The following is a 16,168-nucleotide window of genomic DNA, read 5'->3' as shown; positions in this document are numbered from 1 at the left end:
TTTCCTAGTTTCTTCGTTGATTTTATTTTTATTATTAGCTTTCGAGAGAAGCTGGATTGCATTGTGGCATTGTTAACTACCCGATACTAGCATGATTATTCCTTATTATCTCAAAAACTATAATTGTTTCATTATAGGGGATAATCAAGCCAGTGACATCTATTTAAGTAGCGATTTAGAAGGAAGCTGGGTTTTCATAAATATAGGATAGTAATTTCTCAATGTAATTTATTTTCTTTTGGGAGGTTGCTTTTGTGGCAACTTCCATTTACTTCGATAACTTCTGTTTGAAGTCGGAAACCTTGTATATTTGTACATATTCCTCATTCTCAATCTTAAGTACATCTATTTAAGTATATGTAGTATTCTCTCTGTTTTTTTTTAAATGTCCGATGACGTTAAATTTTAAATATATATTTGACTACTCGTCTTATTTAAAAAAATAAAAATATAAGTCATACTCAAAGTAACTTATTTAAAAATATATAAATTTTAATTACGTACGCTTCTCTAAATAGGACGAATAATCATATGTATGTCTATAATAAGTTGCTAGGTGAAACCCCGCGCATTGCTGCGGGATAGTATGATAACAATAAAAAAATAACGTGTAAGATAGCTAGATAACATTAGGTTAAGTAAATTAATGTGGTTTATGATAATTTAAATTTAAATAGTATGTAGAATGGTGATTCAAACGTAAAAAGTAAGGTGGTATGACTTTATGGAAGAAGAAAAGTAGGGAGATAGTTTAGACCGTAGATTAATCATCTAAAGGCTAAAACAATTGATGTAATATGACTTAATTAGAGAAAAAAAGGAGAAAGATAATTTGGACTATAGATTAATCATTTAAGCACTAACTAAGTGAGGATGAATTATATAAGTATATATGATATTATAATACATAATAAAGATATACATTGAAACATTATGTGAATTATGTTGGATGATAATTTAACATGTTTGTATTTGAAAAGCTCTTAAATTATAAAAACTATAAAGATATAGCATGTTTGCATGATGTTTAAATGTGATGATTGTTAGTGGATGATAATGTGGCATCTTATTAATTAGTGGATGATGATGTGGCATCTTTGCATGTTAAGCTTAATGAGTTAGTGGAGGATAACTTTATAGTAAGATATGATAAGGACGTTAATAAATGTTAGAAAATGGAGAGAGTATGTAGTGCTACGTTTATAATGGGCCGTGTTGGGCCGGGCCACACTGGCAATGGGCACTCTCCGCGTGGACCAGAGGCAAGGCCAAGCTATTATTATTAACTAGATGAATGCCCCACCGCGTTGCTGCGAAAAAATAAATTATATAATATGTACAAATATGATGAAATATGATTATTAAAACTAAAACAAATTAATACTTATGAATTTTGAGCCTATAAATAATTGAGATTGCATGGTGTTATTAGAGAAGAAAGAAGAGACAATTTGAACCATAGATCTATCATCTAATGGCTAAAAATAATTGAGGTGATGTGGCTTATTGAGAGAAGAGAGAAATAACGATAACTACACTTAGTGAGGATTAACTATATAAGTATATAGGATTTATTAAACAACAAAAATATTAGTAATTTCATAAACCATGGTAATTAAGGTTGCAGGGGATGAAATTTAGACTTATGTATTTTTTGTTGGGTCGGAATGGGATTGTTGGACCGGAATGTGGCCAGGCCGCAACGGGGTTACGAAGATTATGCCTGCCGTTCAATTCAATTAGTTAGCTCGACCCCGATTCACTGATTAGATAATAACCATTGTAATTTGAAAATTCAGTGATAATTTCCTGGACGTGAAGATTGAAATGCGATACATTTACAGCAAGTCAACTGATCGAGCACTCACTTAACTAATTAAGTCTACTCCTGCCAAGAATTAGTGCATGCTTGGACTTGACCTGGTCGATCTTGTACTCCTGGTAATTTCTAGGAATTTAATATGCTAATAGCTATACTAGCTAGGTTAGTTGAGATCGATTGGCTAGGGAAAACCAGCGATATCGGTTTGGACGACACTGTCAAGTGAAGCCACACCTATGGACTATAGTCTCTTACTTAGAAGATATATTTGTGAAACCCAACAAATTCAAACCGTATAACCTTCAAAAACAATACATGTAGCTATATATGACTTACATATGTGTTCTTCAACATTATTTAATCTGACCTGCAGTCAACCATGAAGGTAGGAAAGGGATAGATCGAATTAATTTCAAGAACGCGTTATGACCAACAGACATGATAATTCAAACTAAATCAACTTGCAGGTCAACCACGACCCTGTTTGTACTTATAAACATATATGCATGGATGATGTCATGGAAGCATGGATTGTAGTCAAATACCTATAGGAAAAGTAAATAAATAAATTTGGTAACATTGATTAATTAGGATAGCATAAGCCTATACACAAGCATACAGGTTAAATCTACAAATAGAGGGGAAAAAGAAAAAATCAAGCAGCGAATAGTATGTGTGCAACATGGTGAAAAGCATTTCTTTTTTTTTTCTACAGTTTAAATTTAGATTTGCATGTTTGTTTGTTGGTTTATACCATCATAATCTATCTTGTAAAATTTCATTAAATTTTTTTTGCAACTATACAAGTTAAACACATTTATTTTCGTGCAATTGAACATAAGCATAAACTTACTTTCTGATAGGTACATACTAAAATACATATGTTCTGTTTGGAAAAGTTTAAAATTATGATAGGCATTTAGTTAATAGCTGGAGAAGCTAAAAAAAACCAAACCAGTTTATGATTTTAAATTTATTTTCTGTATGTAACTACCGGTTTTCTTAGAATTTGATGAAGATTGATATTGCTTGAAAAGTTTTTGATTATGGGAGAAGCTGCAGCGGCTTAAAACCTCCCTAATTAAGAGGCCAACATAAGTGCATATGTACTGCAGGCATAAGTGCATATGTACATCTATAAATACAGGCATGCATCATACATACGACGTACTACAGAGCTAGAGCTAGCTAGCGCCTAGTGAATAGTGATAGAGTCCTATATATAATGGCGGAGGTGCAGGTAGATGAGGTAGAAGGAGGCGAACGGCGGCGGCGGCGGCCGCTGGCGGAGTACGCGGCGGAGCTGGAGGCGGTGAGCTTGAGCGTGCGGGCGGCGCCGCCGCTGCGGCTGAAGGCGCTGGTGCGGGCGTGCCACCACGCGCTGGCCTTGTTCGACCTCCTCGGCGTGGAGGCCGGGTTCTGGAAGACGGAATACGCGGAGCGGCTGGTGGCGCTGGAGCGCGCGGCGGAGGCCATGGACAGCGCGGAGGAGCTCGTCGACCGCGACGTCGCCGCCGGCCGCGTCAGGGCCACCGGCACCCACTCCAACAACCTCGTCCGCGTCAAGCGCGGCATCGAGCTCAAGCGGGCGCTCTTCCAGCTCATGCTCGCGCAGCTGCAGCAGCAGCGACCAGGAGGAGGAGGAGTCTCCTTCGACGGGGTGGTGTCCATGGCGTACGCCGCCGTGTTCGCCCGGTACCACGACAAGAACGTGCAGAGCACCGTCGCCGACTCCATCTGCGCCATCCCCGTCAAGTCCATTTCCGACTTCTTCGCCACCATCAATGAGACCGGTACTGTTCCATCCATCATCCATCTATAGATCAGGTTTGCTAATTAGCGCAGACGCGCTAGCTAGCTAACTCGCGCGCATTTCGGTCCACGGCGACTGTTTCGGGCCTTCCAGCCCGCTTTTGTTTTCTTTCCGTAGGAAACGACACAGACATACGCGTGCACCACACGGTAACGTAATTAGTTTCTAATAATCATCGTTCTAATTATCGTGCTAATTATTTTTATTTTTCTTTTTTATAGGTTGTTTCTTGTACTAAGATTTTAAAAATCCTTACGTGAAATTTGAACATTTTTCAGTTCAAATTTTGAAAACTTTCATCCCGAATTTTAAAAACTTTCAACTCAAATTTGAAAACTTTCAACTCGAATTTGAAAACATTCGACCTGAATCTTGAAAACTTTCAACTTGAATTTGAAAACTTTCGATTCGAATCTTGAAAACTTTCAAATCAAAATTTAAAAACTTTCAACTTAGATTTAAAACTTTCAATCCAAATTTAAAACTTTCAACCTAGATTTGAAAACTTTCAAGTCAAATTTGAAAGCTTTCAACTCAAAATTTGAAAACTTTCAACTCAAAATTTAAAAATTTCAAGTCAAAATAAAAAAAACTTTCAATTCTACATTTGTAAATAGATATGCAAAATATTGAAAAAAAATTGGAAAGAAACAGAAAAAAAAGTGTTGGAGGAGTCAAAATCAGGAAGAAAGTGCGAAAAAAGAAAAAACAAAAAAGGAATCGGGAAAAAGTGCGAAAAAAAGAAAAAAATCAAAAATCAAAAAGGGCGCGTGGAGACGGCCCAGCTGACGTGCGCGCTAGCAATTTTGCTAGCACGTAAGCGCGCACTAGGATCCCCCTCTATAGATGGCCATAAGGCCCGAAGCCTGATGGCCGGCCCAAGCACACCACGGCTCGAATGATGTCGGACCCGTGCTAGCATGGCCCGATAGTTGGGCCATACCTAGGCCGATGCCTTCGCACGGTGGGCCAGCCTAGCACGACACTGTTTAAAAACATAGTAGAGGATCTAAAATAAACTTAATTAACCATGTAAGGCAAGGCCCAAAGAAAGATGATAGACTTAATTTCCAGCCATATAAGACAAAGCTCGAAGAGTTAAAGGAAAAAAAATAGACTTATTACATGGAAGAGCACGATGGGCCGGGCCGGCATGGCACGGTCCAAGTCTTATTGGGCCATGCTTGGGCCGTGTGTGCAGCCCGTGGGTTGGCACGGCACAGCCCGACGTGGAGGTCGGGCCATGCTGGCTGAGCCGGTCGTGTGGCCCATTTGGCCATCTATATCCATTTTCTCCTTATACCGCATTTGATTTTAAATACACGATGTTGTTCACTTTTAGGGGCGTTGCTAGTTGGCGCGCGCACCAGCTGCTCCCGGCTCATCAGCCCATTAGCCATTTTTTCTTTTTTTTCGCGATTTGTTTTATCGTTTTCCTTTTGCGATTTTTTTCTCTTTTTTTCCTTTTTTTTCCTGATTACTTTTTTTAATCTTCAGCACACTTTTTTTTAAAAATGTTTTGAGTTGAAAGTTTTTAAATCTTAACTTGAAAATTTTTAAATCTGATTTGAAAGTATTCAAATCTCGAGTTGAAAGTTTTCGAATCCGAGTTGAAAGTTTTCAAATTTGAGTTGAAAGTTTTCAAATCTCGAGTCGAAAGTTTTCGAATCTGAGTCGAAAGTTTTTGAATATGAGTCGAAGGTTTTCGAATCGGAGTTGAAAGTTTTCAAATCTCGAGTTGAAAGTTTTTAAATCTGAGTCGAAAGTTTTTATATTTTTTCAAATCTTAACTTAAAAATTTTCAAATCTGTACTTGAAAGTTTTCAAATCTGAGTTGAAAGTTTTCAAAATTTATCTTACACATTTAAATTTCGAGTTGAAAATTTTTAATTTGAGTTTTAAAAGTTTTTAAAATTCGACTTCAAAAGTTTTCAATCGGTTAGTGGAAAAAATCTTCCGGAAAAAAGGAAATCATATCTTAATTACTGTCATTATCTACTAATAACTTAGTTAGTTAGGCTAAACTATTCGGAAACGCTCACCGCCAACACGCACGCGCGCGTTAGCTTTTCCGCACTTTTAGGTATTAGATTTGATCATTCGTATTATTTTGAAAGAAAATAGTGCTAATAAAATGAATAAATATAAGTCATATTCAACAGTCAACTGTGTAATATATTTTGAAACGAAAATGGTACTAATATATACTCCCTTCGTGTTATATTATAAGTCGTTTTGACGTTTTTTCTAGTCAAACTTTTTTAAATCTGACCAAATTTATAGAAAAGTTTAGCAATATTTTCAAAAAAAACATATTATCAATATATATTAAATGTTAATTTGAATGAAACTAATTTCGTGTTATAGATATTACTAAATTTTCTCATAAACTTGGTCAAATGCAAATGAAATCAATAATGCATTGTTGAGTCCCAACTACTTTTAATTGTAGTGGGTATCAGACGATACCTCAGAGATATCATCCCATCTGAATGGGATACCGTCATGTAACATTTCCTCTTTTTTTTTAAGATGATTATACGCATGCTTCTTGATGATTAATTTCTCAATTTGCAGCTATATAATTGTTCATATGCATGCTTTTTTATGATTAATTTATCCTCAATTTGCAACTATTGTAATTGTGAACTGCGGCAGATGAATCTGCGGCTGCAGAGATGCAAAAGTACATCGATGCAGCCAACGGGATCATCAGCTACATCGACGAGCTATTCGCCTCCAGAGGCGTCAGCGCGGATTTCTGAAGTCTGTCATTCACACATCATGCAACAGGGATGCTTAATTATCTGCAGACTATGCGAACGGTGGTCAATAATAATGTAGTATTAATATTTACTTATACTCTGCCTATGGTCTTCTGGACCTACAGTATATATGCAGTACAACATGGTGTTTTTCCTCTTCTTTTATCAATGAAATAAGGTAGTAAAACTTTCCTGTCGCCTCAGAAGACAGAATGGTGGTCAACATTTTTGCTCTGAATGCTGACTGAAGATACTTCTGTGACTGACAATAATGGATACTATTATATTGTAGATTTAATTATTGAAAGGGAAGATTAGATCGACCAACTGCATCAGAATAAAATCGTTAGGACAGGACGGACGGATGACACTTCACAAGCATGCTAGTACTCCCTCCGTTTCAAAATATTTGACACCGTTAACTTTTTAGTACGTGTTTGACCATTCGTCTTATTTTAAAAATTTAAGTAATTATTTATTCTTTTCATCTCATTTGATTCATTGTTAAATATACTTTCATGTCCACATATAGTTTTACATATTTCACAATTTTTTTTAAATAAGACGAATGGTCAAACATATGCTAAAAAGTCAACGGCGTCAAACATTTTGAAACGGAGGGAGTATTAATTAATAGTACCACGACAATCCACGTTACATATATATTCCTCTTCGTGCAAATTAAACAGGGAATTTTCTAGTTCTTGACATGGATACTGAGTGAATAATATTGGTATGATAACGAGCAATAAAGATAAGACAAGTACACTAAGTACGTATTTCTGAACAAGTATAGGTGTTGTTCATGCTTTTCTCTGCCTGAATATCTCCACGCCCAAATAGTCGAGGACTCCCTGAACAGCAACATGAGGTTTCTCAACCTTCACTCGAACTGCAGAAATCTGAGGGAACTTGAGCAGGGTTGAGTTTGCAATCGACTGAGCCACCGATTCCAACAGATTGTGCGACGGGCCTTCGACTACATTCTTGGCTATCCTATACGATACAAAAAACAAAAGAATATGAACATTCTTTATTGAGTGGTACTAGTAGCAATTCTGAATCATGAAAAGGATCGGCAAAACATATGCTGAACTTTTTTATATGATTCTGAACTCATGCACTGTGCTGACGAGTTAAAATCTCGTTACAGCATGTCAGTAGCAGCTAAACTCATCTTAGCCTTGGAACGAAGTGCACTGTGAACCACATCTGTAATTGCAACTTGAAAATAACGAATCCCAGTAGCAACTTCATTCAGGGAGCATATCAGTAGCAAGCGAGATTGAACTCTCTAGATTCTGGATGTTGTGGGGGATTCGATAAGGGAGGTAGGACGGCCAATGGCAGAAACCAGCAAGCGGGATTAATTAATTAATTCTGAATTTGGGATAGAGAGGAGAAGAGAGCTTTAAAATGAGCGACCTGTAGATTTCGGTGTAGCTGACGGTGTCGGAGATGTCGTCGGAGTCCCCGGCGGCGGCGAGATCCATCCAGGCGTCGACGTCGATGACGAACTTCTGGCCCAGCTTCTTCTCCTCTGGCTTCACCCCGTGGGTGCCATGGAACCGCAGCCCCCGCAGGATCAGCTTGTCGCCCCTGTACACAACAGCCTCCTCCTCCTCCTTCTTCCCCGCCATGGCCCCCCGCCCCCGCCGCCGCCGCCGCCGCGCTCTTATAGTGGCCGTGGAGGCGGAGGCGCCTCCGGTTGGTGGTGGTGGTGGAGTTGTTGCAGACAGAGACAAACAGATTTGTTGGGGGTGTGAACTGCGAGGACCGAGGAGGCAGCTGACGTGGCCGCCCATACCTTGGGCCGTCGCGATGTCAGCCCACATTATTTTTCTGGGGGCCCACGTAAGGTTTTTTACCTCCACCATCGGTTACGGTCCATATTTCAAACGGGCTGAATTTTAAAGTTTGGATTCCTACCTTTGGTTTATGGTCCATATTCAAAGGAGTAAGTTCAATTTAGGTCTCCCAAGTTGTCGCCGAGTTTAAAATTCATCCCTGAACTGTAATACCAGTTATACCGCGTCCCTTAACTTCCAAAACCAGTGCAAATAAGGTCTCAAAGCGGTTCCACTTAAAGTTAAAAAAACATGGGACCCACATGTCAATGAGTGTTCTATTAAAAAAATATAGTGGTACCCACATCATCGCCACTCTCTTTCCCCTTTCTCTCCCTTTCTTCTTCTCTCTTCTCTCTGCCCTCTTTTCTCTTCTCTCTCTCATGCGCAAGCACGGCAGTAGCCCGGCAGAGCTCGGTGGCAGATGGAGTCGTGCAATGGCCGTGTGAGGATGGCATCCAAGGTCGTGCCAAGATCTAAAACAGTTGTTTGGATTTGTGGTTGTAGTCTTGCAGAGACCAGAGATCACAACACGTTGATCTTCATGACTAGAGACGGAGTGCAGCACCAATATGAGGTTTCACTCCACATAAGGGAAAACCTCATAATGAATGGTGGTGAGGTGGCACGTCGGAGCAAGACGCCACCAACGTCCTCAACGAGGCTGTTATAAAGGTTAGTCGATATAGCGGAACGACAACTAACCTTTCCGATCGGTTCAATCATTAATCACCCAAGACATGGACATAGTAACACACGATATTTGTTAACGAGGTTCAACCGAAGCCTACATCCCCGGGGCTCTGATTATGGGCACTCCTCCCCAACCAACATAGCTTCTAGCCGCTACGAGTCCATGGCCACGTCGCCATCATCTCCCTGCGTATCTACGCTATATTGTAGTCGCCATGGTTACATTGTGGTGCCCCCCTCTCTATTTAAGAGAGATGCCGGGTTACAGAGTTTGACTCTAACTGCACCCCCTAACACCTATTACAACTCCAAGTCCTAAATTGTAACCGACTACGTACACATATTCGACACAAACTCTAATAGAGGCCGTCAGGTACCTCGATCACTCAAGGTGACTAGCATGAATTGTTGCAACTGCTAACCCCCCCCCCCCCCCCCCCCCCCGTGCCACGTCAGCGCGTTGTTGATGCTCACGCTCCGTCTCACCTCACCTTGGAGGGGATCAGGAAGAGAGAAGAAGTAGCGGATAAGAGGAGATTGAGGAGAGGAAGAAAGTGATAGCCACTGACATGTGGGTCCCACGCTGACTCAACTTGTCACATCAACTAAAACTGGGCATAATACTGGTTAGGACCTCGGGTGATCTGGTTTTGTAAATTGAGACCCATTATATCTGGTATTTCGTTTTAGGGGTAAATTTCAAACTTAGTGACAACTTGAAGGACCAAAACAAAGACGGTCCATAGTTCAAAGGGGCAGAATTTTGGCGGGCCTAGAGCCATTGGACGGCAGCAAAACAAAGAAAGTTTAAAAAATACAAAATTCCGTTGCCGGGACTCGAACCCGGGTCTCTCGGGTGAGAGCCGAGTATCCTAACCAACTAGACTACAACGGATCATGTCTTGGATATATAGGTATCATTTTATAACCTTATATTATAGAAATAAGATGTACAGAGCCAAAAGCATGTCCAGTCCCACATAAAAGACACAATTGCTCAAGATCTATGTCTTGCTACTCCAATACGAAGTAATACACTAATACTACACTATCTGCAGATGCAGATTATTGTGTATTTTAAAGAGGAATCTTATCTGCAAATGCAGATAGCTACACGCAATCATGATGTGAGGAGCAGCAACAGATCTGGCGCCTAATCGTTTCGTCTTGCGCATCTAAACGAGTGGAATTAACCATGACACAGACAAGTGGACAAATCTAAATCTAGCTAATCAACCAATCACACCAAAGCGCAAGGAGTTCCCATCGGAATCCAGACAGGATCCAAGTCCATCTCTTGAAGTAATCACAAACTTATTTAAATATAAATCAAAATAATACTCCCTCTATCCCAAAACAAGTGCAATTTTGCACTATTCACGTTCAACGTTTAATCATTCGTCTTATTTGAAAATTTTATAAAAAATTTAAAAATATTTAGTCACACATAAAGTAATATTCATGTTTTATCATCTAATAGCAATAAAAATAGTAATCATAAAAAAATTTTAAATAAGACGGACGGTCAAACATTGGGCACGGATATCCACAGCTGTATTTATTTTGGGACGAAGGTAGTAATAAACTTACCGGCCATGTTAGATCCAATCCGAGATCAAAGCGAGACCAACATGAGATAAGGTTAATACACTACCCTCTTTTTGTTTTTTTTGGTTTTTTGGCTTTGTACGGATCGATCTTGACTTGACTCGCACCTGCAGCTGCCACGTCAGAGCCACGTCGGATTCCAACACGTATTCCGGCGTGGGCATCGGCTCTTTCTAGAGCAAACCCCAAATCAAATCTTGCACGAACACCCCTCCAACTTCCCCACGTTTACAAATCCAACCCTCACCCTATAAATAATAAATAGCGAATTCTTACTCTTTTTTTTATTAATATATAATAAAAGAAGATCGAAGCGAAGCGCACCTCTCTCCTCTTCTTCTTCAATTGATCAGGTTGAGGGACGACAACATCAGATCACGAGCCACGCAATCGCAATCGCAGAGGGGAGAGAGAGAAGAGGGATCGAATCGAATCCAGTCGAGGAGGAGGAGGGCCCCTCGGGCCGATCCGATCGAGAGGAGGAGGGATCCGAGCTGAACGATTCAACCCAAGGCTCGCGGGATTTGGCGCGAGTTGAGCCATACCGATCCCTCTGCCTTCCGACGGACGGATCCCTGATGGAATCGGCGCACGGCGGATCGGATCGCCCAGGTTAGCGCGGGGATTTTTTTTTTCGTCTCTGTTTCGATTTTTGGCTGGATGGTTGGGTTTGGGGTTGCTCTTCGATCTGGGGTTGCATCGGTGCGATTGTTTTTTGGTTGATTCTTGCTGGGTTCGGGATGTTCCCCTTGCTAGATCTTGCTGCCAAGTGCGTCGGATCTTGGCGCGAGCTGTCTGCGTCGCTTAATTATGACAATTCATAGATAGTATACGTGATTAATTTTTCCCTGATGCCATCCATGTCATAGACTCATAGTGGTGCCTTTGGAATTATTGAGTGAATTAGTGGATTATTAAGATTAGATTTCAGGGATTCGGGCAGCGAAGACCTGCTCAAGCATCGACATTGCCGTCTTCTTTTCTCCTCTTCGCGTCCGTGAATAATGGCAGGTGGTGTGGACTATTGTTGGTTCGCGTGCAGGTTTAGCAATGTGCGATTTTGTCGGTTGGGTAAGATGCCGCTTTCAGATGGAAATCGCATCACGTGTTCATGGTTTGTACAGGCAGCAACCTGCACTAAAATTCCGGCGAGCCAGTATACCAGAAAAAGATACGGACGCAACCAATGCCTCTAGTGTGTCTCCTGTGAGCAGCAGCAGCAGCTGGCGCAGGGATAGTAGCTGCACGAAGGGAGAAGGTAGTAGTGGTAGGATGCCTGTCAGTATCGACAATTGCCTGTAGAGGCCACAATTGTGGTTTTTAGTATGGTTTTGACTAGTTGATAGGACGGCAGTGAATGATGGAAAATTGATGCCTTTATTGTGCACGGCTGCATATGCTATTGGCTACTATGTGGTGGAGAAGTACTCCCCCGAAATAAGTTGATTCCTAATGTCTAGATTCGTAGCCAGAAATTAATACTTATTTTGGGACGGAGGAAGTATGGGGTACTAAAGTACACTAATTTCAGTAATTTGGAATACTAGTGCCCATCAGCCCATGTATGTGATTGTTTAGAAGTGTGGCTTCATTCATGAACTGAATGATATGGTTCTATGGTACATCTAAGTAAGTACAATGGGGACTTAGGCACGTAGCTGTCTTTATTTGGTACTTCAGGCCATTTACGATGCTTACCTTTGTTGATTAGTGTGCCTCACCTTTTTGTTTCGAAGTGGCAGGGTATAAAATGTATTACTTATTAATTCGCCTAACAAAGAAGTGCCTAATACAGCATGATCCTTAAAAATTACTTTGCAATACAATTTTCTCTTACTTATGTGTTTTTTGCGAGGAATTTTCTCTACATTTAATTGGAGTAAATCTATGTTCCTTGAATGTTTGATTTGATCTGTTCAATCTCCCTCCCACAGGCTCAATGGATTCGCAGGAGCCAAGAGTTGATGCTGAACAAAAACCTGTTCTTTCTGATAACCCTGAAGAGCAGGTCATTACTTTATGATATCATTTAGAGATGTTCTATACAATCTTCTGATTGTCATAATTGCCTTTTTTGTGCTGATTGTTGTAGTTTTTTTTTGTTTGCTGAAATTGCTTTTTACGACCTTAGACCATTCCTAGCAAAGATGAGAAGGTCCTTGAACCCACCATTTCACACGATTCAAATGGTATCAATCTACCAAGTGAAGGACAAGCCCAAGCTGGCACTTCCAATATAGGTGGGGGACACAATGCTGCATATCCTCAAACCATGTATTCTTCTCAGGCACAGCCATTCTATTACCAAGGTCAGATCACAAACCATATGTTCTTCTCAGGCACACTATTCTCTAATTGATGAATGTTATTGTTGAGTCCTTGACATAATTGATAATTTGTCTTTTATGAGCAGGTCCAGGATATGATAACCCTTCAAATGAATGGGATGGATATCCTCCTTATGTGAGTGTTGAAGGCTTGGAAGCAGGTCCAGCGGTAAGCAATCTGTTTTTTTGGTTGCCAGAAGTTTTTCGTCAAGCACCTTTTCTAAAATTGTTGGCTTTTATTGAAGGTTGTATACAATGATGATCCTCAATTGATGTACCATGGTGGCTATGGCTATGACCCTTATGCTCATTATTCTCCTATCTCAACGCCTGTACCGGCTGCTGTTAGTGGAGATGGTCAGCTCTACTCTCCTCAGCAGTTCTCCTTCTCGGCTCCTTACTACCAGCAATCAGTACCACCTGGCATGCCATATTTAAGCTCTCCTACTCCAATATCACAGGGTGAGGCAATGGTGCCGATTGACCCAACACAAGGGGCTTTTATCGCCGAAACTCTGAGTCCTAACAGCTTCCTTTTCGGACCAAGACCTGGTTATTATCTATCTTATGCCTTGTTCACCTGATACTCCTAATTCAGGTTTCACTTTTTAGGCATGATTTTAACCTTTTATCTCATGATGATAATTTCAGAATGGTTCCGATCGTCTGAAGGAAATGGGGCGTTTCCATCACCTGCGGCTTCACCTCAACCTGCTGGTGGCGTTTCAGGGCCCTTTGGACAAAGCAACTTCCCTATGGCTTCTGGAATGGTATTCTATGCACATGCCATCTCTTGTCTATTTCTTTTGTCAAATGAAATAGTGGTTCACCCTGTTGCGAGCTACTAATTGTCATAGGTGTCTGGGGATTAATCCATTCAGTTTCCAAACAATCTTGCCTAAGTTTAATTCACATAACAATAAGCTTAGTAGACTAATAAAAAATGCTATGCAATCTGCAGTACCTTTTCTGATTGAAATAGATGGCCGCATATTCTCTCCTATTCTGTTTTCGTGTGATCTTTTAGGCCATAATTCAGTTACCATAAACATGGTCATTCTTGAATTTGGATATAATATCTTCTGACTAGACATGTAATGGCAAGAATGCCTGGTTAGAATTCTGTAAATTCTTATAATGAATGGTCCTGATTCCCGATATGGCCAAAGTTGCCTCTAGTTCAAATGCAACCTTAAGCTTTGGTTTTCTTCTTGCCAGTGAATTTCACAGAAATTTACTTAGAATTATGAATTGCTTTTCCTGATAAGGACACTGTTTACTATCTCAAAATGACTACTATCACTTGTCTGATAAGGACACTGTTTACTTGTCGGATATTTACAATGACACAGGCATATTTACTTGTATGATCTATCTTCTGACACTCTTCCTTTTTTCCCCTCTAATTTCAGCAATCTCCTCAGCACAGGCCCTTCTATGGTTTTGGGACACCAAGTGACTCTTACGGAAGAGTGTTCTCTCATGGTGGATATTTCCCACAGGCCACTAATTATGGGGGCCCTTTCCCTAGCTTTGGCCTGAATGGTAGGAGTTCTATTCCGATGGAAAAAGGCCGCAGGAGAGGAAGGGGCAATGCTCTTCTTTGCAGCTGCAATGGTTCACTTGACTTCCTCAATGAGCAAAGCCGAGGCCCACGTGCCACTAGGCCTAAGAAGCAACCAGAGGATGGCGGCAAGGATGAGAAGCCTTCTGCAGGCGTTGATTGCGAGTTGTACAACAGGCCTGACTTTGTTACAGAGTACAAGAATGCCAGATTTTTCATCATAAAATCATACAGCGAAGACAATGTGCACAAGAGCATCAAATATGGTGTTTGGGCTAGCACCACAAACGGGAACAAGAAACTAGACTCAGCCTACCGTGAAGCAAAGGAGAAAGAAGAGCATTGCCCAATTTTTCTGCTGTTTTCGGTAATTAAAGCTGTGACCTACTTTCTTATTGTTCCTTTACTGCCTTCATTTTTTTGTTAGTGGTTTTGTTACTTTGAATTTGTTGTTTCTCTTCAGAGTTAACAGTTTGAATGCTATGTACAGGTGAATGCTAGCGCACAATTCTGTGGTGTTGCAGAGATGATTGGGCCAGTGGATTTTGAGAAGAGTGTTGACTATTGGCAGCAAGATAAGTGGACTGGCCAGTTCCCTGTTAAGTGGCACATTGTGAAGGATGTTCCAAATAATCTTTTCCGCCATATAATTCTTGAAAACAATGATAATAAACCTGTGACCAACAGCCGGGACACACAAGAGGTACATAATAACGATAATAATTCTTATTTTCCCCTTTTACTTTGATATGCATGTTGATATTACAATGTAATGGTTTCAACCATTTAATCTGACACAAATAGATGTCTGCATTATATTATATTAGGTAAAACTCGAACAAGGTATGGAGATGCTGAAAATCTTCAAGGATCATGAGGAGGATGCATCGATACTCGATGACTTTGACTTCTACGAGGAGCGTGAGAGAGCCCTGCTGGAGAATAAGGCGCGGCTGCATCAGCAACATCAGCTGCCCAGCTCTACTGTGGTTGAGCCCAAGAAGCCCTTGACTGTGGCCACTGATCTAGTTGGTCATATAACTAAGAGCTTTGCGCAGGCAGTTCGGCTTGGTGAGGCCAAGAATGTGAGCCCTAATTCAGCTGACAAAGGTGCCAGTGGGGATTCATCTGTCGCTGCAAAGCCTTTTGAAGTTAAAGAGGCCGGCTTAGCATAAAGCCCCAGGGTGATTGGTTCATACTGAATTCTCTGATCCATGCTCTTCCTCTTTGAAATACTAAGAAATGGGCGAAGACAATGTCCAGCGCTTCTGTCTGGTGAAGCATTGTACACTAGGATAGGATGGAAGCCTAGCTCCTTAAATAGTTTCTTTTTTTACCTTTCTTTTGTTCCTTATCTTTTCCTGTTGGTAATATTTTTCGTTGCGTTTATATGATGATCGATTCCTTAGTGGCTAGCCTTAAGGAGAGCTGCAGTTTTTGTGCAAGCCTCTGTAAATTTCCCAGTTCAATCGATCTCAAGATGAATAAGGCCTTTTGCCTCCTCCAGTAAAATCCTCTTTAATCTACTTGTCTTATACTGAACAAGGTGTGTCTGGAAAACAACATAACATCTGTTTGGGTGACCTGGTGATGGTAACAATAACAACTTGTTAATAATAAAGAGAGTGTGACCTTGTGGTGGTCGCTTATGTGATCTGTGTCTGTTCTGGAGACTGGTTATTTTCAGTGATGATTTGCTTGCTTCCAGTGCTTACAAATTTTGTAACCC

General features: G+C 40.6%; 3 protein-coding genes and 1 non-coding gene across 4 annotated transcripts; 2 read left to right on the top strand and 2 right to left on the bottom strand.

Annotated features, from left to right (window-relative positions):
• Positions 1–3,009: 3,009 nt before the first annotated feature.
• Positions 3,010–6,792, top strand: LOC127781315 (accelerated cell death 11-like). Its single transcript, XM_052308253.1, has 2 exons — positions 3,010–3,615; positions 6,294–6,792. Exons 1-2 carry the CDS (start codon positions 3,048–3,050, stop codon positions 6,398–6,400), a joined length of 675 nt encoding a protein of 224 aa, XP_052164213.1. The 5' UTR covers positions 3,010–3,047; the 3' UTR covers positions 6,401–6,792.
• Positions 6,793–7,007: 215 nt separating this feature from the next.
• On the bottom strand, positions 7,008–8,104 carry LOC127781316 (dihydroneopterin aldolase 2-like). The gene is made up of 2 exons (XM_052308254.1): positions 7,826–8,104; positions 7,008–7,396 (listed from the first exon to the last, which is right to left on the bottom strand). Exons 1-2 carry the CDS (start codon positions 8,038–8,040, stop codon positions 7,204–7,206), a joined length of 408 nt encoding a protein of 135 aa, XP_052164214.1. The 5' UTR covers positions 8,041–8,104; the 3' UTR covers positions 7,008–7,203.
• A 1,658-nt stretch (positions 8,105–9,762) lies between these two features.
• Positions 9,763–9,835, bottom strand: TRNAE-CUC (transfer RNA glutamic acid (anticodon CUC)). The gene has a single exon. It is a non-coding gene; the product is annotated as a tRNA-Glu (tRNA).
• Positions 9,836–10,855: 1,020 nt separating this feature from the next.
• On the top strand, positions 10,856–15,984 carry LOC127781649 (YTH domain-containing protein ECT3-like). Its single transcript, XM_052308649.1, has 9 exons — positions 10,856–11,160; positions 12,483–12,556; positions 12,680–12,857; positions 12,962–13,044; positions 13,121–13,427; positions 13,527–13,645; positions 14,288–14,806; positions 14,930–15,142; positions 15,267–15,984. The coding sequence occupies exons 1-9, from the start codon at positions 11,127–11,129 to the stop codon at positions 15,612–15,614; spliced, it is 1,875 nt and encodes a 624-aa protein (XP_052164609.1). The 5' UTR covers positions 10,856–11,126; the 3' UTR covers positions 15,615–15,984.
• Positions 15,985–16,168: the final 184 nt, after the last annotated feature.

Source organism: Oryza glaberrima, chromosome 8 (genome assembly GCF_000147395.1).
Source record: "Oryza glaberrima chromosome 8, OglaRS2, whole genome shotgun sequence".
Lineage (NCBI taxonomy): Eukaryota > Viridiplantae > Streptophyta > Magnoliopsida > Poales > Poaceae > Oryza > Oryza glaberrima.
Note: the sequence above shows the minus strand (reverse complement) of the source record. Positions and strands in the feature narration are given on the sequence as shown.

Coding starts and splice junctions, on each gene's coding strand:
- LOC127781315 (XM_052308253.1), top strand. CDS start 3,048: ATGGCGGAGGTGCAGGTAGATGAGGTAGAAGGAGGCGAACGGCGGCGG. Junction 3,616..6,293: donor CGCCACCATCAATGAGACCG/GTACTGTTCCAT, acceptor GAACTGCGGCAG/ATGAATCTGCGGCTGCAGAG.
- LOC127781316 (XM_052308254.1), bottom strand. CDS start 8,040: ATGGCGGGGAAGAAGGAGGAGGAGGAGGCTGTTGTGTACAGGGGCGAC. Junction 7,397..7,825: donor AGCTACACCGAAATCTACAG/GTCGCTCATTTT, acceptor TGTATCGTATAG/GATAGCCAAGAATGTAGTCG.
- LOC127781649 (XM_052308649.1), top strand. CDS start 11,127: ATGGAATCGGCGCACGGCGGATCGGATCGCCCAG. Junction 13,045..13,120: donor GCTTGGAAGCAGGTCCAGCG/GTAAGCAATCTG, acceptor CTTTTATTGAAG/GTTGTATACAATGATGATCC. Junction 13,428..13,526: donor CCTTTTCGGACCAAGACCTG/GTTATTATCTAT, acceptor TGATAATTTCAG/AATGGTTCCGATCGTCTGAA.